General features: G+C 45.5%; 1 protein-coding gene across 1 annotated transcript in view; it reads left to right on the forward strand.

The window, feature by feature from the left end:
• ATL1 (atlastin GTPase 1) overlaps window positions 1–19,976 on the forward strand; it is a 130,762-nt gene that overhangs the window by 36,361 nt on the left and 74,425 nt on the right. Inside the window, exons 3-6 of the mRNA XM_082242672.1 lie at window positions 5,554–5,688; window positions 5,774–5,878; window positions 8,624–8,674; window positions 16,988–17,044. Coding sequence (XP_082098798.1) covers window positions 5,554–5,688; window positions 5,774–5,878; window positions 8,624–8,674; window positions 16,988–17,044 — 348 coding nt within the window. The remainder of the gene's footprint in view (window positions 1–5,553; window positions 5,689–5,773; window positions 5,879–8,623; window positions 8,675–16,987; window positions 17,045–19,976) is intronic.

The raw sequence follows: 19,976 nt of genomic DNA on the forward strand, positions 1-19,976 counted from the left end.
TTGTGAGGGTAGACTAGATCCTTTTGCTTCCCCTTTAAGGTTTTTTTTCTGCACTTCGTGCATGCGCGGCTTGGCGTGGCCCCTGTTTTCCCATTATCTTGGATCCTGAGGTTCGTAGGCCTCCTCCTGCCATTGCGGAGTTGTGGCCGTTTGGTGGTGGTAGGGAATTGGGCCACAATCCAACCCTTTTTCGGCTACCTGCCACTTGCTCCGGTGCACAGCAGGGAGTGGGCAGGGCCATGCGAGGCTGATCTGATGGTACCAGGACCACTGTGCATGTGCGGATCACGATTGACTCAGGGTGTGCATGCATTCCTTAGGAGTGAAAGCTTCTGAAGCGCCCAGATGAGTGGGCGCATTCACAGTTAGTGCTTTTTAGCAGCCATCTTACTTTTGGGAAACTGTAGTCTCTCCTTACTGGCTAGCCAGGGCAGTCGTAATCTTTATCCCACCCAGCTTTTGGAATTTAAAAGTTTGGCTCCATTATGGGCTCAGGGCTGCCAGTGATAGTTAGCCATGCCCTGCAGGTCCCTTGTTTTCAGTGTTCACTACTTGTTTATTACATCCCTTGGGCCTGTTGCATTGTTTCGTTATTCTTTTTCCTTGAAAGACTCCTAGCCTTACTTTCTGACTCTACTATCTTGCAGCTGATCCTCCTGCCCGTTTCGCCATGAGCCATTCATCACGTAACCAAGATCCTCCTGTGTCCAATAGGTATGCGACTGTCTGTCCGTGAGTATAAAAAAAAAAAAAGAGGGCGCCACTGACAAACAAACTTTGTCTGTTTCAGCCCTGTTCCCTGTGAGAACCACAGTCCAGAGCACAGGTTGCATTTGTTGCGCCATAGATCATGGGAAAAGTCAAGATCACAGAGACATTGTCACTCTCCCTCTCCCCCAGCTCATTCATCAAGGAAAAAGGGCTGGGCATGTGGGGCTGTACCACTCCCTGATAAGTTAGTCTGTAAGGACTGCCTCAGGGACTATACGGCAAACTGGGAACTGGAAAGTCAGCAGGAGACCATAAAGGACTCTTTTTCAGAGTTGGCGGCTATAATCCCCGCTCAACCTGTTCCACAGGTGGCTCAAGTTCAGGATGCAGCACTCAATATCCCGGGCCCTCAGCTGTCAGCACTCCTCTGCCTCCATCGGGACGTACAGCCATGGATTTACCTCCAGATGATCCTTCAGAGGAGTCTTCAGAGGCTTCGGAACCTTCTGGTTTCAGTTTTTCTCTGGTGCAGCCATTCATTCAAGCAGTAAAGAATGCAATTGCTTGGGAGGATCCGGTGGAACCACCACAAAAGTCAAAAACATATTTTCCATCTCTTGAGAGGTAACCGATTGTCTTCCCTTTAATGGCGGAGATTCGAGAAATTGTAGAAGACGAATGAAGCAAGACGGGCAAGAAATTTTCCATGTGGTCGATTGAGCAAGTTGTATCCATTAACAGATACAGATACACAGTCTTCGAACTTGATGCCTGTGGTAGACGCGTTAGTGGTGCGCTTAGCAAAAAAATGTAACCTTGCCTATAGAGGATTCAACGTCATTCAAAGACCCCCTGGACAGACTAAATGACCTGGAACTTTAGAGGAGTTACTTGGCCGCAGGAGCGGCCTGTAAACCTGCCATAGCACTAACCTCCGGCTTTAATGCTATTAGGTCCTGGATGGAGAATGTCGAGACAGCCCTGCACCAAGATGTTCCCAAAGATGACATAATTAAAGCTTTGGAAGGGCTCAAAGTGGTGGCAGATGTTGCGGGAGAAGCGGTTATCGACACAATTCATTGCTCAGCCCATTCAATGCTACATTCCTTTATGGCAAAGCGGGCCTTATGGTTAAAGCCTTGGATGACCGATCTGAGTTTAAAGCAAAATCGGTAAAAGATTTCGTTGGATGGCAAATCTTTGTTTGGAGAAAAACTATACAAAGCTATTTCCCGAGCAACAGGGGGCAAATCCAGCTTCCTTCCCCAGGACAGGCAGGTATGGAGGACAAGAGTCTATTTATCAAGATTCCGACAGTCAAACTCCAGAGACTTCAGGCAGTCGTGACAATTCATGGACAACAAAAGACCACGGAAAGGTACTCAGGCTTCCTTCTTAGAGGCAGAAGAAATAAGACCCTCATCACTGCCCAATAGGGAACAAAGTCTTTTTGATGCCAGAAGAGCCAAAACGATTCTGGTAGGGGCCCTGGCTAAAGCATTTTTTTCCAATCTTGGCCGCCAGATGCCAGGACCCATGGGTTTTGTCCACAATTCAATATGGTAACTTTTGGACTTTTTTTCGGCAGCCTCCTCAGACATCCTTTAAGAAGACAGAAACACCAACCTCCCTGCAAAAAATGATTGCTTTAAGCCAGTTTATAACGTCACCTCAACTCCAAGGAGCAGCGGTACCTGTTTCCTTATCAGAACGATTCACTGGTTTTTATTCCACCCTGTTCCTAGTGAAGAAAAAGACAGGCGGTTGGAGGCCAGTGATAGACCTAAAAAGGCTCAATCAGTGCATCCACCTCAGGGCTTCAAGATGGTGTCACTACACACAATCATCCAAGCCATACAACCAGGGGACTGGTTAATATCAATAGATCTGCAGGATGCTTTCCTGCATGTCCCTATCCTACCTGCCTTCTAAAGATACCTAAGATTTGCGGTGGGTCATGTCCACCTACAATTCCAAGCTCTGCCTTTTGGCCTGTGCACCTCTCCCAGGGTGTTCACAAAGGTGGTAATCGCTGTTCTAGCCCCTCTGAGAGAGAAGGGGTTAAGGATTTACCACTATCTGGATGATGTTCTCCTGCTGAGAAGCAATACGAACCAATTTATAGTCCACAGGGACATACTGCTACAGTCACTGTCGGAGCTAGGGTGGCTGATAAATCATGGGAAAAGCCACCTATCGCCAACACAACACATTATTTTGGGGGCAACAACGAGTGGATACTTCATCCTCATATATTTCACCAGATTGTCAAAGTCTTGGAATCTCCGTAGGTGGATCTATTTGCTACCCTGGAGAATGCCAGGCACACAATATTCTTCTCTTGCCTTCCACATCCTCAGGCAGAGGGAGTGGATGCTCTATCATGCCCTTGGGAGTTCACGGTGGCATATGCCTTTCCTCCTCACCCAATCATCTCGTTATTTCTCCTGAGACTTCTAAGAGAACCAGTACAAGTATTGGCAGTCTTACCAAGAGATCATGGCTTCCTTCTGTATTTGCCCGCCTGCCCAACCGCACTGATTCCCCGTGCTGTTGGGGCCCCCCTATGTGCTCAGGCCCCCTACAGGAGGACTGGTGGTCCCCCCTATCAGCAGTCCTGAGAGGAGGTATTATATGCATCTCTCTGATGGCTTGAATACCTTAAATTTGTTTCATTCTGTTAACCCTATGTCACTACAGGACACAGCAGTGCCAGCATGTTTGGCAGAATGACAGCGTCACTTTAACTGAAAGGTCAGATGCAAAATTAAAAGCTACTGTGTGGCAGTAGCGTGGCTAAGTGGATAGCACTTCCACCTAGCAGCACTAGAGTCATTGGTTTGAATTTCAACCACGGCATTACCTGCCTGGAGTTTGCATGTTCTCCCTGTGCTTACGTGGGGTTCCTTCAGGTATTTTGATCCGGTCCAAAGACACGCTGGTAGGTTCATTGGCTCCTGTCCAAATTTGCCCTAGTATATATGATATTTGAGTTAGTGACCTTTGATTGTAATTTCCTTAGGGTCAGGGACTGGTGTAAATGTACAATATATACTGTATGTATGTATGTATGTGTATATATATATATATATATATATATATATATATATATATATATATATATATATATATATATATATATATGATATATATGTAGCACTACTCCCTTGGGAGCTGCTGAATGTGGGTTCCCCTGGGTTACCATTAGCAACAGTAGAGCATGTGTTTTTACCTCAGACAAGGACCAGTCCAGTTTCTTTGGATTTTATGTTTTTTAGGAACTTGAATAGAAGAGATGAGTGGGATACTCCAAATGAACTGAACTATGCACAGTAAGCAGGGACCAGAAAAATGCTGATTAACACTGGCTAAATGCTGATTAACGCTGGTTAATGCTTTGTTGAGCTAGTCACGGCTAGGCCGCTACTTCACTTGGCCCTTGACTGTGAAAGAGTCCTTGAAGCTTCCTAAGGTATTCCTTTCCTGAGGTAGCTAATCTTTAGGGTAGACTGTATTGCTGAACTTCAGGGCCCTTCCTGGTGCCCCCTTTTACTCCCTAATCTTCAGGGCTTGACAACTTGGCACCCCCTTTACTGCAACACTCTGGGTTAGCTGGCTCCTTGATTCCTTTGACCCCTCTGGAGTGGCCCCCTCTCTTAGGCAGACCCCTCTCTTAGGCAGACCCCTGGACTTTGCTCCCGCCAAAAGGCACCCTGTCACATGCCCCCTCAGGATTTATTTTCAATCCCAGGATGCATTGCAGCAATGCCCACCCACTGGGACAGTCATAAACCCTGGTGTGCTATTGGCTAGGTTTCCTCCACTGTACAACAAAATCCCTCATTGGATACAGTGGGGAGACTCCCCAGACTCAACAGGCCACACCTGGAAGCATGTGACAGGATAACTAACAGATCAGACCCTCTTGATAAGCAGAACAGGGCCAATATATGCTTTGCCTAGCACCTACCGAGGAGGGTGCTATATATACTGTGTACATATATATATATATATATATATATATATATATATATATATATGTACAGGGCTTTTTTTTCAGCAGGAACGCAGGGGAACACAGTTCGGGCACCTCCAGCACTGAATGTATGTAATGGCAAGGAGTGCTGGGTTGTGCTACACTGTCTATTGATGCTGGATGCCGCGGAACCTATTGTTGCTGGAGGGGATGTATTCCTGCAGGAGGATTTATTGCTGCTGGGGAGATCTGGTGTGGCTGCTGGGGGATCTATTGTCTCTGGAAGAGATCTATTTTTCCAGGGGGGTCTATTCTATTGTTGCTAGGGTGAGTCTTATGTTGCTGAGCGGTCAGTTGTTGCTGGGGGGGATCTACTGTTTAGGCAGCAGTCTGTTGATGCTGGCTGCTGGGAGATCTGTTGTTGCTGCTGATGGCCCATTGTTTCTTGCTGGATCTATTGTTGCTGGGGGATCTATTGTTGTTGGCCACATGGGATCTATTTTACTGCTTTTTTGTTATCATTAACAAATTACATACAAATTACTTAGTACCACAAATTTTACTTTGTTCTGTATTTTCTAAAAGGGATGGTACTGGGAGGTGGGTAGTGGGTGGAACCAAGGAACGGTTCACGGAGGTAGGTAGGGGCGGAGACAAGGGGTAAGTCCAAAAGAGGGAGTTCCTGCACCTATTCTCTGAGAAAAAAAAAGCCCTGTATATGTATGTATGTAAAGTTTGACAGCGCTATATAAGTACCTGTAATAAATAAATAAATCTGCCTTCACCTTAGTTTCCTATTGTGTCTCACAGGTCCATATGGATTGATCTATAGATCCTAAAAACATACAGTATGTATCTATTTGCAGGAACCTGTTGACTGGCTTGGTGATTATAACGAACCACTATCTGGTTTCTCCTGGAGGGGTGGTTCTGAGCGGGAGACCACTGGAATCCAGATATGGAGTGAAGTTTTCTTGGTGGAAAAGCCGGATGGAAAAACGGTAATGGATGGGTGTCACAGATGACCCTTGTTGACTTTGGGGGAAGTATTCAGAGAGCTACTAACTACTAATGTCCATGTTTCAGGTGGCCGTGTTACTGATGGACACACAAGGAACATTTGACAGCCAGTCAACCCTTAGGGACTCAGCCACAGTGTTTGCTCTCAGCACCATGATCAGCTCCATTCAGGTGTGACTTTTTTATACTCCAAGAGAACTGTATACAATGGCTATAACTATAAGGCTCATTTCACACTCCTGTGACTTGGGATCTGACTTGTGAGGATCAAAGTCGCAGGGCATGTGAAATTCAATGTATGTCTATGAGAGCTGTTCCTATTGACACTACTGAAGTTCCTGCACTTAGGATCCTTTCACACTAGCCGACTCCAAAGTTGCAAGATTTTCAGTGCAACTTTGGAGTCCAACTTTGATACAATTTTCATAAGACTTTTACACACTCTGGCATTGAAGCTTTGTCATAGTCCGATCAAAGTAGCTCAAGAACCTTTTCTGAAGTTGCAGCGACATGTCATGTCACAGTCGTGTCAATTGGAACGGCTCTCAGAGAGATGCATAGCATTTCACATGTCCTGCGACTTGGGGTCTTACAAGTTTGATCCTAAGTTGTAAAAGGAGCCTTATGTCAGCTAAAACAAGGAAGACATAGACCACATTTCTCAGTGATCTCATAGGTGTCAGAGAGATTGTTCACTCTGTACAGAGCCCTTTGCTGATTGTCAACACAGGGCTCTGGGCTGAGATTGGACTCAGTGGATCAGCAAGGCCCAGATATTAATCATTGGGCAGGAATTACTGACAGACTCCCTCTGTGTACAATCACAGCGGGTGCCTGCAGGGGGGGCGCTCTCTAAGCAAATTATACGGGTACGTTGCATTACCTGCACAGACTGCCCATCCGCAGTACATTGTGGGTGGGTGGTCCACAAGGATAGCAAGGCTTGGGTGATACATTGTTTGTCAATGCCTTCAAAAGCAGCCTATAGATTTCTACGTATGAACCTGATCCAAAAAAAAAAAAACACTATAAAAGTAAGAGATATTTTGTTCATGGCTGCTATTTGTGCTGCAAAGCAGCATGTCTGCATTCTTTGCCTATGTGACAATTACTTTTGTGTCCCCTGCTCCCTTATGCTTTGGATGTATGTCTTGCGTTAGAGAAGATAGGGGGAAAGGAGGGAGAGAAGGATGAGGGGGGGGGTTATAGAGAGAGGGGGCTAGAGAAAGAGAGGGGGTGAGAGAGTAAGAAAGAGGAGGTGAGAGAGAGAAAAAGAAAGAGAGGGGTGGGAGAGAAAAAAAAGAAGAGGGGTAAGAGAGAGAAAGAGGGAGTGAGATGGAGGGTGTGAGAGAGAGAGTGGGTGAGAGAGGGGATGGGTGGGAATGAGGGGGGTGAAAGGGGTAGGGGTGAGAAAGAAGGGGTGGGTGAGAGTGAGGGGGGGTGGTGAGAGACAGCGAGAGGGGGTGAGAGAGAGGGAGGGGGGGTGAGAGACAGCGAGAGGGGGTGAGAGAGAGGGAGGGGTGTAAGGGAGGTGAGAGAAGGAGAGTGAGAGGGGATGAGAGTGAGGAGGAGGGGGTGAGAGAGAGAGAGGGAGAAAGACAGAGGGGTGAGAAAAAGAGAGAAGGGGCGAGAGAGAGAGAGGGGATATCAGAAAGGGGGGTGAGAGAAAGAGGGGGCGGTAAGAAAAAGAGAGGGGGATAAGAGTGAGAGAGGGGGTGAGAGAAAGAGAGGGGGGTGAGAGAGAGAGAGAGAGAGAGGGGGGTGTAAGAGTGAGGGGGTGGGAGAAAGGGAGTAGGTGAGAGAGCGGGGGGTGAGAGAGAGAGAGAGAGGGGGGTGTGAGAGAAGGAGGGGGTGGGTGAGAGTGAGGGGGTGAGAAAGAATAGGCGGGTGAGAGTAGGTTGGGGGTTGGAGAGGGGGTGAGAGCGAGGAGGGGGTGAGAGATAAAAAAAGTGGGTGAGAGAGGGAGTGGGTGAAAGTGGAAGGGGGGGGTGAGAGGGAGGTAAGAGAGGGAGAGGGGATAAGAGCGAGGAGGAGGGGGTGAAAGAGAGGTGGAGTAAGAGAGCCGGGGGTGAGAGAGAGATGGGGTGAGATAAAGAAAGGGGGTGAGAGAGAGGGGTGGGTGAGAGAGGGGATAAATGAAGAGAGGAAACATGTCACGTGACTTTTAAAACCCCCTTTAGCATTGTACATGTAAATAACATTCCCTCTTATGAGCCCCTGCCGCAGGCTGTTCTTTTTGAGCGGCTGGGCCTATATAAAGGTAGGGGCCTGGAGCTGCAGCTTCAAAAGCCCCCATATTAATCAGGCCCTGGCCGCAGGATTTTGGGTCCCAACTGAGCCCTGTAGCCCATCTGTGTATGCTCAGCTTTCCCTGACCATCTGCGCACATGCGGGTTTCCTGAGCATGCACAAAGGCAGGCAACTATAGAGATTCCTTTGCCGTTTTTGCGCATGCAAATCTCCTGCACATGCAGAGATGTGCCAAAGGGCCCTGCCAGGACCGGAAGGCTGGGCAGAGCCCTTTTGGCACATCTACACACGCACCATAATGGTGGTGCCAGGGGAAGCCAGTACAGGGAGGACTGGTGGCTTACTTTACTATATTGCCATGTGCATGACCAGCTGGAGGCCTTTGCAGCTTGCATAGTTGTTGGCAGATCTAAAGGACATTGTACAGACCAATTGCAAGATTTATGGTTAGCTTTACATAAGGTAGAGGTTATAAGGAAGTTGTCACCAATGGAGATCATTCATTGTCCAAAAAGCAGGCAGGAGGCGGGGCAGTGGTACCAACTCCGAGAATTGTAGTTTTTGAAAATTGTGCCTTCATCTTACACACAGAAATGAATGTAAGCTGATCTGTATTGCTATTCTATGAAAATGGATGCTTAGTTCTCTCTATGTTTTTCCTTCAAGGTTTACAACTTGTCACAGAATGTTCAGGAAGACGATTTGCAGCATTTACAGGTAAAGATAATACAACAATATAGGTATGGATCTTTGTTGAAAACCTTGTACATTTAATGTGCCTAAAACTGAATTCCAGGTGGATATAGGAAAACACTATTTAATGCACTTGTGAATTAAAAAAAAAAAATTAAGCATTTTTAAATGTAGCCTGCATAAGTACTTGGATCTGTCCTGATAGTCGCCTCATATCAAGCTGCCGAGCTCAGAATGGGAGAGGGAGGGCAAGTACTCCAAGCCTATCAGGTGCACAGCCATGTGCTGACAAGGAATCTGCTGACAGGTAGAGAGAATAGAGGGATGAGCCCTTCAGTCTCCTGCTGCTCCTTTACCATACAATGAAAGACTGGGAGAAAGTTGATAAACAAGCTGTATGGATTGCTACTGAAAAAACAATCAGGCTGGCTTTGCTGTCTGCCAAAAACATGTAAGAAAAACAGAGTAGCAAGGAGCAGGGATTAAAGCGTTTGTTACCCCAACATTTCATATCCCTGTTATGTGCCTGCTGTACCATTTACGTGTATGAGAGAGTATCCTGTTCGCTTTGTATTGCTTCCTTTGTGTGACATCCCTGGTGTTCCCTCCAGTCCCCTCTGCTTTCCTTAAAACTGACCACACTAAACAGGAAAGCAGACCGTGGTCAGTTCTCTAGCTATGCTGGGAACTCAGCCTCCTCTCCTCCAATGATCAGACTTGTCCTGACACGCCCCCTGCTGCACAGCCATTCACTGGGAAGCTCAGTGTGCTCATATGCAGCTGAGCAAAGGCAGAGGGAATGTGATCACTTATAAAAAAAAGGGGAAAAGGGTATTTATACATTTTTTTTTTTTATAGCTATACAAAAATGTTTTGCCTTTCATTTAATTTATTTTTTAAACTGAATGGGTTGTTTTACAAGGTGATCGTTTACAATTACTTTAAAGCAGGGGTGTCAAATTCAACTTCATCGAGGGCCACATCAGCATTATGATTGCCCCCAAAGGGCCGGTTGTATCTGTAATACTAGATGTCCAGAGTATCCCAACCCCTTTACATCAGATGTCAAGAGTCCCCCCCTACCCTCCCTTACATCAAAGTACACCCCCTTACCTTGTGTTGCTGCTGGGAAGAATCTAGGGTCAGAGCTGGGAAGCAGAAAGTGCAGGATCTGGAGGAGGCCCAAAGTGGGGCTGGAGCTCTACTGCAGCTCTAGGAAAGATGTGAGGCCCACATGAAATGGCCTGGCCAGATTCGGCCCGCGGGCCTTTTGTTGGACACATGTGCTTTAAAGCATGTAACAAGAGTATTGGTAAACAAAGTATCACTTACAAGGAGGAAAACTGTGATGGGTTCACCATGTTGGTAGGCAGCATGCCCGCATGGCTAGATGGCACATTAGAGATTCGTGAGATCAGTTAGCTCAGGGAAAGAGCACAGGACCTGCCCAAAGAATGTAATGTGAGCGGCATCTACGGTCGCTCTCGTTGCACGACCAACACAGGTAAACTCAGCCAAATGTGTGAGAGGAGATAGGTGGCAACATGTTTTGAGGGCTTGACCCCCTTTATCAAGCCTTTTTTTTTGTGCTGTATTTCCTGTCTTCCAAAATTGTATAAATCTTAGGACTGGCTGGCCAAAATTACAAGTCTATTGGCAAGTAAAACAGCTATTTTATTTATAAGTTGTTATTCTTGAGTTCTGCTTTAAAATTCAGTTATCACTATTGATAATGCTAGCCTGTATAACAAGAAGAGGCATACTTACCTTTCCAATGGGGGGGGGGGGGTGGTGTTCCAAACATTCTTGAAGGGCTCTGGTTGCTAGTGCATACTTCCAGGTGTTGTATAGCCTATTCGCTGCAGCTAGCAGGGGAGACTACAACTCCCACCAGGGGGCGCAGTTTTTGGCAAACCTGCAAATGTTGGATAGCAGTTATAACTGGAGCTCCAGAGCTTAGTAAATTAGGTAAAGCTTCCCTTTGCAAAGAATACCCAATCACATGCAAGGAAAATAAAATAAAAAAAACTATTTTTGCTTGCACATGATTGGATGATGGAAGTCAGCAGAGCTTCTTCTCATTTACTATGCTTTGGAGCAACTGCACTTTGCCTAGTGCACAGTTTAAATGCTTTAGTAAATCAACCCCACACTGCTTTATAAATCGACCCCACAGACTTTGGGGTTGATTTACTAAAACTGTAGAGTACAAAATCTGGTGCAACTCTGCACAGAAACCAATCAGCTTCCAGGTATTTTTGTGAAAGCTTAATTGAACAAGCTGAAGTTATTTATTTATTTATTTATTTCAGGTACTTATATAGCGCTGTCAATTTACGCAGATCTTTACATATACATTGTACATTCACATCAGTCCCTGCCCTCAAGGAGCTTACAATCTAAGGTCCCTAACTCACATACATACACAGTAGGGCCAATTTTTTTATACAGGATCCAATTAACCTACCAGATTGTCTTTGGAGTTAGAAGCGGATTGGCTACGATGCACAGCTGCACCAGATTTTGTACTCTCCAGTTTTAGTAAATCAATGCCTTTGCCTCTTGTTTTGCAGTGCTGCATAGTAGTTGTGCTTTAATTCTCCTTCTCATAATGCAAGTCTATGGGGTGGATTTACTAAATGCAAATAGACTGCGCAGGTGCATTGTGCAAGAGCAGTTGCTCCAGAGCTTAGTAAATGAGTGGACTTCCACCATCCAATCATGTGCAAGCAAAAATGCTGTTTTTTTTTTTTTTCTTGCATGTGATTGGGTATTCTTTGTAAAGTGAAGTTTCACCTAATTTACTAAGTTCTGGAGCAACTGCACATTGCGAAGCACACAGTTTATTTGTCTTTGGTAAATCAACCCCTAAGTGTAGCTTGTAGACAATTTTTTGAGCAATTTTTAGGCATTTTACCAAGGCACCCCTGAAGAAACCTCAAGGCACCCCCAGGGTGCGAAAAAGGCTGCACTAAAGTTTTTATTTTTGCTCCTTGAAATTAGCAAGTGCCTGGTTTAGGCTCGGTTTCCACTACCGCGGCTACGAAGTCGTGCTACTTCTAGCGCGACTTCGTAGCTAAAGTTGTTTGCGGCTTTCAGTGAGACTTGTCCCTCATTACAGAGGCGTAACTAGAACCTTCAGGGCCCCGGCGGTGCAAGAAACCATGAAGGGCCCCCCCCCCCCGGACCCCTGGCCGGGGCCCATCCCTTCAAGCCCGGGGCTCTTCCCACTGAACCTGGGGCCCTTTACTCCCCTTGCGGGGCCCTTTATTACGGTCCCACAGCGGGTCCCTTTCACAAATTTTGCAGTGGGCCCCCTTCCTGCCATCTTGGGGCCTCCCCACGGTGGTGAAATGCCAGGGCCGGTCGCAAGTGTGACCTTTGTGATCCTGGAAGTTCACCCACTGGTGTCAGTAGTTTTTATTTTTTGGTATTTTAATTGTATTATTTTTTATCATTTTATTTTATTTTTTTACAATGTCACTGACTATGACTCTGTCCATTTAGAGAAGCAAGGAGCTGGTAAATTACATATTTACCGACCCCTTCCTGGTTCTCTATTGTGACACATCCCCTGCAGCAGCCGGCAGGAGAGGGGGGGAGGGATCACAGTGGGGGGGGGGGGGTTACCAGGGGAGCACACAGGGGCCCAGAGAGAGAAGAACACAAGTGAACTGGATAGGAGGAGTAGCGGGGGCAGCATACAGAGGAACCAATCTCCTCCATTTTCTTTCTGCAGCTACAGGAGGAAAAAGGAGGACAGTGATTTCTCTACAGGCTGCCCCCACCACCCCTCCTATCCAATGCTGGGCCTTCTGGAGCATTGGGCCCGGTTGCAATTGCAACCCCTGCAACCCCTGTAGTTACGCCCCTGCCTCATTATAGAGGGAAGTCGCACTGAAGCCGGCTCAAAAGTAGTGCTCAAACTACTTTTGAAGTCGCCGCAACTCAAGTCGCGGCAGTGGAAACGGGCCGAATTGAAATGAATAGCTTTTGACTTGCTGTGCGACTTGACATGTGTCAAGTCGCACAGCAAGTCGCACTAGTGGAAACCGAGCCTTACCTGTACACTGAACACATAATAACATGTTACAATGTATCAACCATCGATTTCTTATAGCTTCAGAGTCCATTCACACTAGCGCGACTTGTCAGGCGACCAAGTCGCCTGACAAGTCGCGGTCGGTCGCTCGCCATTGAGTAGTACAGGACCCGTTCTAATAGGAGTGACACAAGTCGCTCCGACTTAGAAAAAGGGTCCTGTACTACTTCCGGGCGACCTGGAGGCGACTTGCATTGACTTCAATTATATGAAGTCCGTGCAAGTCGCGCCGAGAGCACAGCGACTTCACAGGTCGCCCCACAAAGTCGGATCGGGCCAGTCTGAATGGGCTGTAAACTAAAATAGGAAATCCAGTGTGTTTGTCGCCTCCATCTCTGCAGCATGGCAGCTCAATGCTTCTTACTCACCTTGTATGACTCACTCCTGTCTGACACTGCGGATTCTATGCAGAACAAGCATTGTCTTGCCTAGCAACAGGCGGACTATATCCAGTCCTATGTATAGAAAGTGAAGAATAATGATAGCAACCAACTAGACTCCAGATGTCAGTTTCCTTGTGCAGGTGACCTGATGAATTTTAGCATCTGCCTGATTACAATGTGCAACACTCCCCTCCCATCCTGCACATATAATTCTTTCAGAGCCCCTTTCATAGTTTCCCTTTAAATGATCAGTCCACCCAAAACTGATAACAGTTTCTTATATCTATCTGGGACTATAGTGCTGAGTGCCTGGGTCTGCACACCTAATGGGGGCCCCTTTGCAGGATTTTCTACCATCTTTGCTTTTATAAACAGTATAATGTAGAACAGTGGTTGTCAATTTATGAACTAAAGGGGGCCTCTAATATGGCCCCTGACATCACCAAAGGGCCACACATAATGTTCAATATACACTATATTGTCAAAAGTATTGGGACACCTGCTTTAACACGCACCTGACATTTAATGGCATCCCGGTCTTAGTCCGTAGGGTTCAATATTGAGTTGGCCCACCCTTTGCAGCTATAACAGCTTCAACTCTTCTGGGAAGGCTGTCCACAAGGTTTAGGAGTGTCTATGGGAATGTTTGACCATTCTTCCAGAAGTGCATTTGTGAGGTCAGGCACTGATGTGAACGAGAAGGCCTGGCTCGCAGTCTCCACTCTAATTCATCCCAAAGATGTTGTATCAGGTTGAGGTCAGGACTCTGTGCAGGCCAGTCAAGTTCCCCCACCCCAAACTCGCTCATCCATGTCTTTTTGGACCTTGCTTTGTGCACTGGTGCGCAGTCATGTTGGAACAGGAAGGGGCCATCCCCAAACTGTTCCCACAAAGTTGAGCGCATGAAATTGTCCAAAATGTCTTGGTATTCTGACACATCAAGAGTTCCCGTCACTGAAACTAAGGGGCCAAGCCCAACCCCTGAAAACCAACCCCACACCATAATCCCCCCTCCACCAAATGATTTGGACCAGTGCACAAAGCAAGGTCCACAAAGACATAGATGAGTGAGTTTGGGGTGGAGGAACATGACTGGCCAGCACCTGCAGTCCTGACCTCAACCTGATAGAACAACTTTGGGATGAATTAGAATGGAGACTGCGGGCCAGGCCTTCTTGTTCAACATCGGTGCCTGACCTCACAAATGCACTTCTGGAAGAATAGTTAAACATTCCCATAGACACACTCCTAAACCTTGTGGACAGCCTTCCCAGAAGAGTTGAAGCTGTTATAGCTGCAAAGGGTGGGCCAACTCAATATTGAACCCTACGGACTAAGACTGGGATACCATTAAAGTTCATGTGCGTTTAAAGGCAGGCGTCCCAATACTTTTGGTAATATAGTGTATCTCACATGGTATACATATAACTGGAAGATACTATATATACTGTACATGGTATATTAAATTATTTTCAATCTCCTTATAAAAAAAAAGAATTACATGATAGTTGTACAACAAAATAATTTCTGTCTAAATGCCTGACGGGTTTCAAGACTTGTCCTTCGAGAGGAAAAACAGATGGTCACTGTGTTGTATAAAGCCTGTAAATTACATCAGATTTATCAAAGGGAACATGTCCTGTAGATGCCTATTAAAACCAAGGATAGTCAGTATTTTCCACCCGAACCCTCCAGGAGGCAGTAGGGGAAATCCATCACTTAAAATATATAAAGTGATCCTTTAAAGTGGTTGTAACCCCCTCTGTAATGTTTGTACCTATAGGTAAGCCTATAATAAGGCTTACCTATAGGTACTGTAAATATCTCCTAAACGTTCACAGTTTAGGAGATTTTTACATTGCATGCAGCAGATGACGTCTTCGGCGCATGCACTCTGAAGGAACAGCCACCCGTGCCATTTCTTGAGAGCCCTGTGCCGTGAATGGCGGCTCCCGCACGCATGCGCGGGAGTGACGTCACGCGGCTCCGGCCAGTAGCACAGCCGGAGTCAGCAAACCCGGAAGGAAGACGGACGAAGATGGATGCGGCCTCCAGCGGGTACGACGAGAGCTTAGTTTGCAGGTAAATGTCACATAATGTGCTAGTATGCATTGCATGATACTAGCATATAATGCATTTACTTTGCAGGTAAGCAAAAAGAAACATTTTTTTCCAGACTTTACTTCCTTTTTAAAGATGCTTAAAGTGATTATAAACGATTACCTTGTAAAACAACCCATTCAGTTTGAAATAGAAATGGAATGCAAAACATTTGTGTATATATATATATATATATATATATATATATATATATATATAAAAGCATTATAAATACCTTTTTTCCCTTTTTTATAAGTGATCACATTCTCTTTTTTTCTCAACTGCGTAAGAGCTGGGGGGGGGGGGGGGCAGCATTGCACTGATCTTCCCAGTGAAATGCTGTACAGGAGGGGTGTGTCAGGACAAGTCTGATCATTGGAGGAGAGCAGGCTGAATTCTCAGCACAGCTAGAGAACTGACCACACTGTGTTATCCTGCCTAGTATGGTCAGTTTTTTATTAGGAAAGCAGAGGGACCGGCAGGAACAACAGGAATGTCACATAAAGGAAGCAATACCAAGAGAGAACAGAGACTTTTTCATACAAGTACATGGTACAGCAGGCACATATCAGGAATATGAAATGTTGGATTTATATACTCTTTAAATATAATTCACATTCTCCACTGTCATTGGGCGATCGCCACCAACACTTTCAGGGTAAGCAGTGGACCAATGGATGGAGGATCTCATGGACCACCAGTGTCAAGTGGCACTGCACTGACCACTAGTGCAAATGTAACTAATGTAAAACATAATGTTTTGCGATAGGAACAGAACAAGGGACACCTATTAGCAAAAGGACGTAGGCATAGGACACACCCCTAGTCATGTCCCCTAAAGAAGAATTAAAAAAAAAAATATTAGTTAAACCTACAAGTGTTTTTTTTTACCACTACTATTCCTTTATACTGGCTTTTGAAATTTGCAAATGCAGCAATTTAGAAATGGGATGAAAGGTTTATCACTGGGAAACTATTTTTGAAAAGTGCATTCTATGAATAACTATATAGATCAGACCAAAATGAGGGACAAATGAGGAGGAAAGAGGCAAAGGGGGACTTTGTTACAAATCCGGGGCAGTCCGTCCAAATCAGAGGCAGTCCCTCCTAATCAGAGGCAGCCCCTCCAATTCAGAGGCTGTCCCTCCAAATCCTGGAGTGTCCCTCCAAATCCTGGAGTGTCCCTCCAAATCATGGATAGTTGGGAGCTATGTGTAATATATTCCTTTTTTACAATGTACTGCTCATGCTAATGTACTATGAGCTATAGATAAGTAAACATTAGCAGGGGTTACCTGAGACCTAAAAGTTATTTCAAGGGTTCCTCTTTATAAAAAATAGGTTGAGAGAAAGGCTGCTCTATGTAGTCTCTGCACTGCTAGAATCAAAAGTTGGTGCCTCCCTGGGACGTTACACAGATGACATCTAATACAGCATGACAGATGTAGTAAAAACGCCACGTGTACTGTCATCCTCACCACTCCGTCAGGGACCATGTGCAGTTTTTTTATACCCATGTACTCCTCCAGACATTCTGTATGTTGTTATTGTTTTTTTTTTTTTAATAAAGTGAATTAAAGAATTTTTGATGATACAGTATTTGATTTTATTTCTAGAGGTGCAGTTTGTATAGTTCGTCTCCCGTTCTTTCTTTGGTGTGGGTTCCTCTGTGCGTTCATGAAATGTTATGTGGACCGGATACAGAACTCTCAGCTAAAGTATTTGATGACTTTTTTTCTTGTCTACACCTAGCTGTTCACAGAGTACGGCAGACTGGCTATGGAGGAGACGTTCCTGAAACCGTTCCAGGTCAGTGTGTCATCCACTATATATAGATACCCTGTAATCTGCCGCTGGGTCCAATGTGGTGGATATTGGCAAACATAAAAATGACTTTAATGTGGTACAAAGTGTGGTAATCCATTACGTTATATTTATGTAATGAGCTAAGTGAGACTTATACAAACCGATCAATGCAAATGTTTGATTGGTATCTTTGGTGCAGGATTTGATACTTTATTAGCATAAAGTGAGAAAAGTGAGGAGGAATACATCTTAGTAACACTAAAGGTTTTTTTTTTTCTTTTAATTTAACCACTTTAAGACCAGAAGGATTTGCCCCCTTAACCACTTGTCGACCGCTGCCCGACTATATACGGTGGCGGTCAGCCCCTCCCAGGCAAAGTGACGTACCGGTACATCACTAGCCTGGGAGCGAATAGGGGGCGAGCGCGCGCCGCCGGAGGCGCGCTCCCGCCCCCGCTCGTACCCAAAGAAGCCGACGCGTGTGACTGGCGGACCCGATGTCCGCCGGTCACTCGCGATCGTCAGGTAGAGAGGGAGAAAGGTAGGCGGCTAATGTAAACAAAGCCGCCTGTCATTCTCCCCTGTGTAAAAGCACAGATCACTCGGTCCTGCTATGTAGGACCGTTGATCTGTGCTGTTACACACACACAGCCACATCCAATGACAGTAAGAAACACGCCCCTAGGGACACACTTAACCCCTCCCTCTCCAATAAAGTTAACCCCTTCCCTCCCAGTGTCATTTTTACAGTAACAGTGCATATGTATAGCACTGATTACTGTAGTAATGTCACTGGTAACCCCAAAAGTGTCAAAAATGTCATTCAAGGGTCCGATCTGTCCGCTGCAATGTCGCAGTACCACAAAAGAAATCCCAGATTGCCGCCATTACTCGTTAAAAAAAAAACAACAAAAATGACAAAAATCTTTCCCTTAGTTAGTAAACGCAATAACTTTTGCGCAAACCAATCAAAATACGCTTATTGTGATTTTTTTACCAAACATATGTAGCAGAAAACAAATTGGCCAAAAATGTAAAAAAAAATTAGATTTTTACATTTTTTTGGGGGGGAATTTCATATAAATAAAGTGTGAAAAATATTGTTATTTTTGCAAAATTGTCGCTCTTTTTTTGTTTATAGCGCATGATCAAAAAATCACACAGGTGATCAAATACCATGAAAAGAAAGCTCTGTTTGTGGGGAAAAAAAGGACGTCAAATTCATTTGGGTACAGCATCGCACGACCGCGCAATTGTCCGTTAAATTCACGCAGTGCTGAATCGCAAAATACCCCCTGGTCAGGAAGGGGGTAAAATCTTCCGGGGCTTAAGTCGTTAATGACCAGGCCCTATTTTTCGATTCGGCACTGCGTTACTTTAACAGACAATTGCGCGGTCGTGCGACGCTGTACCTAAATAAAATTGATGCCCACAAATAGAGCTTTCTTTTAATGGTATTTGATCACCTGTGCAATTTTTATTTTTTGCGCTATAAACAAAAAAGAGCGACAATTTCGGAAAAAAAAAAAAAAAAAAAACAATATTTTTTACATTCTACTATATAACATTCCCCCCAAAAAAATGTAAAAATCAAAATTTTTGGGCCAATTTGTTTTCTGCTACATAGTTTTGGTAAAAAAAGATTACAAATGCAAAAGACAATATTATCAAGTGTCAACTATAAAACATGCACTAGCAACCCCCATACTTAAAATGTCTTCCTTGGACTCCGCCAATCTTAACAACCTACGCCCCATCTCCTTGCTCCCCTTTTCCTCCAAACTCTTTGAACGCCTGGTCTACGACCGACTGAGTGACGACCTCATTAAGAATAATCTTCTTGATCACCTTCAGTCTGGATTTCGCCCTCAACACTCCACAGAAACTGCTCTCCTAAAACTCACAAACTATTTACTAACCGCAAAAACCAATAGACACTATTCTGTACTCCTGGACCTCTCTGCTGCCTTTGGTACGCTTGACCACCCCCTCCTCCTCAAAAAACATTACTCCGTTAGTCTCCATGACTGTGCTCTTCACTGTTCTCATCCTACTTATCACACCGCACCTTCAGTGTCACTTAAAATTCTACTTCCTCCTCTCCTCTCCTCTTCCTTTCTCCATCAGGTACCGCAAGGTTCTGTTCTTGGACCCCTCCTATTCTCCATCTACACCTCCTCCCTGGGTCAGTTGATTGCCTCCAATGGCTTTCAATATAATTTCTACGCTGATGACACCCAAATCTCTCTCTCTCTACCCCCCAGCTCACCCCATCAGTCTTCTCATGTATCACTAATTTACTAGCCAACATATCAGTCTGGATGTCACACCTCTCAATCTATCCAAAACCGAGCTCATAATATTTCCTCTTCCTCTGACTTCTCTATTAAGATCAATGGCTCAACCATCAACCCGTCCCCGCATGCCACGGTGCTAGGTGTAATCCTGGACTCTGAACTATCCTTTTGGTCCTACATCCAGTAACTGTCTAAAGCAGTGTTTCTCATGGGATGGGGTTTGCCTTTTCGGCCAATCAGGAAGCACGTCTCGGACCCGCTTCCTGATTGGCCAAGGAGGATCCGTGTGACAATAGCGAATTTTCATTTGCTATTGTCACACAATGGGTGAGCTCGGGGCGCACTGCTCTGTGCCCCGGGTCCACCCTTTGCTGAAGCCAATTAGAGCCTCTGGCTCAAATCAGGTGATGTAAAAAAAAAAAAAGGCCAATTGAACTCCATGCATCCGGCGCCCCACATGTAGCTTAGGGGGCCGGACGCATGAATAGGGGGGGCGGTGTCCCTGCGCCCCCAACGCACCGGCCGCCACTGGTCTAACGCTTGCCACCTCAACCTCCATAACATCTCTAAAATATGCCCCTTTCTAACCAATGACACCACAAAGCTCCTAATTCACTCCCTGGTCATCTCTCACCTTG

The sequence above is a fragment of the Pelophylax lessonae genome (genome assembly GCF_965119305.1).
Source record: "Pelophylax lessonae genome assembly, chromosome: 13".
NCBI lineage: Eukaryota > Metazoa > Chordata > Amphibia > Anura > Ranidae > Pelophylax > Pelophylax lessonae.